Below are 6913 nucleotides of genomic sequence, written 5' to 3' on the forward strand. Positions count from 1 at the left end.
ATTGATGCTGAAGTCGGCTCCAATAATATCCAATAAGTAATTTATTCCATTGAAATATCATTGATGTATTATAGAAAAGTGATTTATCTTTTTATAAATGCCTCATTTTCGCTGTGGTATCGTGATACTACTCAGAACCGTGATACTTTCACTGGTATCGTACAGTGGGTCCCAATTTTGGTACCCTGACAACACTAATCTGGAGGGGGTTCACCTGCAAAAACTAATGAAAAACTAAACAACGATATTCGGTATTCGGTACTCGGTATTCGGCCAAGCGTTTAATATTATTCGGCTTCGGCCACAAATTTTCATTTCGGTGCATCCCTACTTTTTAGCAGTTTGATTAAAATGAGCACGGGTGAATGTGAAGCACTGTAAGCATTTGCTCTCATTGGGCCTCATGCAAGAAACAATATACAAACAAAATTTCTCTTATGTTGTTCATGTCCACAATTTACTCTTGTTTTGTTGGTACCCATTGAATCCTGGGATTCACCAGTGTTTTCTTTTTATTGCTGTTCTCTTTGGTGAGAGGATTTTTTATGAATGGTCGAGAGCACTCTTAACCAGGATAGGAGAAAAAAGACTTTCTGTCACAGTCCAGAAACTTATATCCAATGCACGAAAAAAAACAACTTTTATTTTTGAGGAACATTAATAAAAATGCATAAATATGACAAATTTGAATTTAGATTATGTTTTAGAGTAATTATAATAATTTGATTATTACATTTCAGGGCTAAAGAAATACTATACTTAGTCCATTATGCCCAATTACTGTAATTCCAGTTATTGTGCATCCCTCTGCTGACCAGAGGTGGAATGTAACTTTAATAGGAATTTGAGGAACTATTATTTAGTTATTTAGTATTTTAATCTCATGTTTTCTACTTCAACAGTTATTTGATGACTTTAGTCACTAGTTACTTTTCAAATTAAGATTTTTGCATACAAACCATATGAAAATATACAAGTGCAGCTGAAACAACGAGCCCAGGGGCCTGCAACCTTCACCATCAAAAGAGCCATTTTTGACCAAAAATGATAAAATAAAATCTGCCACAACACATATTTAAGCCTTATAATGAAGGTAGCCTATTAAGTCTAAATTAGCCTATATTAATCATCTTAATGAGTATTCATTAATGTGCTTTACCACAAGGTGGCTACTGTGCATGGCACCATTCACGATGATTGAGAACTTTAACTTTGCAAGATTCAAGACTAGCCACTGCTACCAAGATTCAACAAAATTTCAAAGAAAAGATGCCAGCTTTAGTTGCTGAAAGGTTGAAATTTTTTTTTTTTGGTATATATATATATATATATATATATATGTATATATATATTGGTATATAGGCTTCACAGTTTTACAATTGGAGAATGCAATAAATGATAGAAAAGAAATATTGAATAAAAATTAAAATGTTAAACAAAAGACTGTTATTCATTTCCATTTAATTTTTGTGTGTGTCAAAGCTACAGGGAGAGACTCGCAAGAAACTAAAGAGCAGCATGTGGCTCCAGAGCCATAGGTTGCCCACTCCTGAACTGGTCAATAAATTAGAAAATTAATTAGCTATGTTTTTAAAAGTTAAAGTCATTTTTTTATGCAAAAACATTTCATGGTTCCAGCTTCTCATGTATATGTATGAGGACTTGCTGCTTTACCCTTTAATTATTTTCATTTATTAAATTTATTCAAACTTTTCTGCATGAGTGCTTTTACGTTTAATACTTCAATACATTTTTGCGACTGTACTTAGATACTTTTACTTAAGTAACATTTTTAATGCAGGACTTTTAATAGTAACAAAGTATATTTAGAGTGTGTGGTATTAGCACTTTAACTTAAAACATTTTTGATGCTCTACATTGGTGGAGCAAGTATTCAGATCCTTTATTTGTCGTTGCTGGGGTTTTGATTTTCCTGCACCAGTACTGATACATTAAAATCACATTTACTTTGTTTAACAGTATGTTGATTTCACTTCTGCTGAACTCCCTCTTACAGCCTTTTTTTGGTGGCATCTCTCCAATTCTTGAGCATGTGTCAGAGTCTTTGCACACGACAACACACCTGCCCTTCTAGTGTAGTATATAGTGTTTAGGGAACATTACCTATGCTAATATGTGACTTATGATCAAGTGGGATTCATCATTCAGCACACCTGGGTTAGAGCAGGTTTGGATGCTTAAGGACGTTTGGTGCATCTCAAGTTGACTTCCCTAATAAGTTCTCTTCAAAAGAAAAGTGTTTCTCTAAATCAGGTCCTGTTTTACCTGTCTGCGATCATTATATCAAGCTTCTAATCTGTGCACAGATGAGCAATAATGAGTCATAGACCTTCTCTTCTAACACAGTGGTCTTCAAAAAGTATGTTTACACTTAAATTTGAGGTAATACAGATATCATTGTTCACACTGCCTACCGTAAAAGAAATATTCAAAGTGGCCTGCATACATTTATGCCAATTTGTGTACACTTTAATTACCTTTGGGCTACTGTATAGAAGAGCACACATACTGTATAGAGCTTCGCCTAATGAAGTGCATACTGTGAGAGTACTGTCTATAGAGTTGAGTGGTTTCCTGACATTTCACAAGCATTAATTCTTTTTTTCTCAGTGCACAGCCAGTGGGTAATAAACTGAAGCCAAAGAAACAAACCCAAGCAAAGCAGCTTCTACTGTAACAAGGCCACAGATCGGCCATCTTGCTTTGCTTTTATTTGTACAAGAGACATTGTTTTCTCAACCTAAGCTCCTTTTCCAGAAAAAAAAAATAAAAATCCACAACAGATTGTCTGGGTCTTGGTTTTATAATGATGATTTCCCATGCTGTGTGACTAATATGTAAGCTTCTGTAATCTCCTAGTTTAAATGCATCTCCCCTCTGTGTATCTGTGTGCAACACATTTAAGGAGAGGGGAGGTTAGAATGTACATGTATCTGTGTAGTAAGAAGAGGAGGATAAGTGATAATGCAGGCCGCTGCCAAGAAAATGACATTAACACCCAGACCTTATCAAGGACACTGTCAGCAACTGTCTCTCTCTCTCAGACACACACTCTCACTCTCACACAAACATTTACACACACACAAAAACGTGCACACACCCATGGAGTGAGAGGCTGAGAGACAGGGAGAGAAAGACAGAGGGGAGGAGGAGGGCATTATCTTGATGAAACAGTGCTTGATACAGTAGGCCGAGCCAACCTCAACACAGCTCCGCTTTCTTTTAATGGAGATTACACAGTCAAGGTCCAGCCTGAGCTCATCTTGTTCAACACTACACACAACTACATCACCTTAAGTGTGTGTGTGTGTGTGTGTGTGTGTGTGTGTGTGTGTGTGTGTGAGACAGTGTGCCTGATCTAATATGCTGCTATCTCCTCACACATCAACTATCATTACTACACACCTTCTGACCCCTGATCTGGAAGCCAATCAGATCTCCCAATCTTGCTGACCAATGAGAGCACACATCAATGGATGAGGGAGTGCGGTGCGACACTGTCTCGCCAGCACAAGGTCTACAAATCACAAGGCGGATTCAGGGTTGTTGTAGCAAACATGTTCTTGCTAATATCTGCAGATCGAATGGTCCTGACCAAGTCTGACAATTCTGGAATGGTCTTTCCTGCTTTACTCGCTTATGCTTTCTGAAGTGCATTAGGAATTTTCAGAGAGAGGAAGACTGGTTCTGACAGCTTGGTTTTCCTTCTTTGGTTTTTAAAATTGGCCGTAAATTTACTTCCAGGTAGCGTTTAAAAGGTCCTGTCTCTTAAATTTAGCATTCTGAAACCCTGCAGATGCCCTGAGTCGAGACCTGAATAATTCGTAGACCTTGATTTCATGGTTGCTCCCCGTTGTACCACATATATCTTCTTTTATTTTCCTCCTTCTTTCCGTGGCATTGTATAGGTTGCGTTCAGATCATACATACCTCCTTGTCTACATATTTTCTTGCCCGGTTTCCTGGCACATTCCTTGGATATTCTTTTGACTGTAAAATGAATAAAAGACTAAAGAATAACATGGAGCCCCTGGACGCGCAATGTACACAGGAGCTGGCATNCACACACACACACACACACACACACACACACAAAGCTGGCTGACTGAAAAAGAAAAAAGGAAGGAAAGGGAGAAATAAAGACAGATGAAACACACCAGCTCAATCAGCGCAGTATTCAGTCTATCAGTCGGCTGGCCAGTCATTCAGCCAGTCAGCCAAATCAATCGGTGATGATTGTGACAGCGACTGTCTTGTTTAATGAACTGTAGCCATTGTGGTGGAGCACAATAGGCTATGATGAGCTACAGACATGAGGGAGGGGAGGAAGTCCGCAGAGGAGGGCAAATAAGGCAATACGGAGAAAGAGGAGTGGAGTAGAAGGAGTAAGAGGAGCAACAGGATGGTGGAAGAGGAGGAAAGGTTGGAAAATGGAAGGAAAAAAATTGGGGCAGCTGTGGAGCGAGATAAAAGGAGGATTAATCGGCCTCAATGGATGCCACACACACACACACACGCATGAACACTGTTTCACAAAACTCTCACACACTCATGTACTGTAAGCAGTGTCATGCACATTTAAACATGCACAAAGTCATGCTTTCCCTCTACTGACAGACAGACGAGGACAGAGACAGAAATGCACTCTCACATAGATAAAAACACACCCGACAACACATCCTTCTCTCTACCAGAATGTTGTGGGGTCTATACCCTCCGCCCCGCCACCCGCTGTCCCCACAGTCATCCTGCCCTGGGCCCGCAGGCTAACTCACCATCCTCAGTGGGGACATAGATGTTAATATAGAGACAGTCCTCGCTCTGGTCCTGGACATATGTGGACACCACGTCGATGCTGTTAGTGAACCACACCGGCAGCATCACATCCGGCAGGCGGCCCTCCACGATGCTCTGAGGGCACACCGGGGCAAAGTGTGTGGCATTGCGGATCTCCGGCCATGACGCCGGGGGCTCAGGTGGCTGAAAGCGGCGCTCTCCGGTGGGTGGAGCGGCGTACGGGACACCTAGAAACTGCACAACGGGACCCAGGATCTCGTTGTTGAGCTCCTTCTTAACGCCACGCAGCTTGCCGTACGTGGTGGTGACCACAGGGTCGTTCTCGTCAAGTTTCTGAGCCATCACGGTGGCCAGAGATGCCTGCAGCAGCATCAGTCCCAGCCATATTAGAGAGGACACCCGCCGGCCGCTGCTTAAGGAACCTTCAAGCCTTACATATCCCATCATCCTGCTCCCACTCTTGGCAGTCTGGAGCTGACACCCAGTCCTTGAATGGTGCCTCCACTGGGACATAGCTGCTACTCCTGTTTTTCAACTTGTTCGCTGCGTCCTCTCTTGTCCTTTCCGAGTGAAAATTCCTTATTTTCTATCTCTCACTTACGCCATGCAGATGCAAACACAAACACACAGTCACACTAAAATCACATTCACACACAGGCATATGTGAGTGGGTAACTCCGGAGCAGAAGAAGTTGCGGTTGCTAATGATCCTTTTTAAAATCCAGGCAGTTCAAACTATCCGGTGGAACTGTAGCAGCCATCAGTTTCTTACAGCTCGGCGAAGGTTAGTCTGGGAAATATTCCTCACAATATGGAAAATATTCCTCACAAAGGTCCTGCCAACAACCACTGCAACGAAGAAGAAAACAGCAAAGACATCTTTAAGCTCCACTTCTCAGAAAGTAGATAAGCCAGACAGTGATGAGGGTTTCCATCATTTCGAGATGACGGCCATGTACAGCAGCAGGAGCAGGAGTAACAGTGCAGTGGTTGTAGTGATTATACTTGGCGTAGTTCGGTCTGGTCCAAAGTCTGTCCCCTGCAAGACAGAGACAAAGAAACAATCAGCGTTCACACAAAGAGACGTAATGATCTTCTCATTCAATATCTTTTATTTTCACTTTGCCTCCTGCAAGACATTAAAATATCAACAATTAGCAAGAGGGCCATTTGATTTGTGTTATACCCACATGCAGAAGCAATCAATCTATTTAAGAGGAACATAACGTCTATTTATAGCACACAACAGTAGATTATATTACTCAACAGATTAACAAGCAAGGTGTGCATCAGTATGCTTGGTGACAGATATTTCCTGGTTATGGTAAAGTCCGTCCTACATTTTAATTGTATACCCTACCCTTAATGCAGAGCTGTCAGTGTCACTTTCTGTGCTATAGTGAGCAGGGATAGTTTTGGGAGAGAGCCATAGCCCTGGATGCATTCTCCCAGCAGTAATAAGACTTACAGTAAAAACTACAGGCGTTCAAAATAAAAGTGGATATCGCGACAGGTTTTTAAATGCCACCACTCAGTGCCAGTGTAAGAGGTAGTGTGGGAGTTATATAGTAAAGCATGAAGTCATATTGTGAAGGTCAAGGTGTTGGATGGGTGTGTAACATGCTCGACTTTAATGCAGGAGACCAGATTTTCCCCAAACTATATCCTTAACCCCGCCCTTAACCATACAATAGCTTGCACAAGCAAATATTGTAGACTGTAGGGATTTTAAAGACAGCATTGAAGAAAGAAAAAAAGTAATTGTTCATAGTTGAGTTAAACTTATTTGACAAGAATTCAACTAGAGCAGGAAAACATACAGGCATATATGACATTGTCAGGGATAGCACGATAAAGGGCCCATTTGCACAAAGCACCTTAAGTTAAGATTTTCCTTAATGTCCAAGATAAGGTTTCCTTGAGATAAAATCATTTACACAAAACATCCTTAAGTCTTCTCCTTAAAGGGTTAGTGCACCCAAAAATGAAAATTCAGCCATTATCTACTCACCCTCATGCTGAGGAAGGCCCTGGTGAAGTTTTAGAGTCCTCACATCCCTTGCGGAGATCGGCGGGGGGAGCGACTAGCACACCT

General features: G+C 41.1%; 1 protein-coding gene across 1 annotated transcript in view; it reads right to left on the bottom strand.

Annotated features, from left to right (window-relative positions):
* Positions 1–6913, bottom strand: part of nlgn1 (neuroligin 1) — a 515333-nt gene that overhangs the window by 455432 nt on the left and 52988 nt on the right. The window contains exons 2-3 of the mRNA XM_050054180.1: positions 4797–5857; positions 3952–4011 (exon numbers count right to left, since the gene is read on the bottom strand). Coding sequence (XP_049910137.1) covers positions 3952–4011; positions 4797–5331 — 595 coding nt within the window. The 5' untranslated portion in view covers positions 5332–5857. The remainder of the gene's footprint in view (positions 1–3951; positions 4012–4796; positions 5858–6913) is intronic.

Source organism: Epinephelus moara, chromosome 10, assembly GCF_006386435.1.
Source record: "Epinephelus moara isolate mb chromosome 10, YSFRI_EMoa_1.0, whole genome shotgun sequence".
Lineage (NCBI taxonomy): Eukaryota > Metazoa > Chordata > Actinopteri > Perciformes > Serranidae > Epinephelus > Epinephelus moara.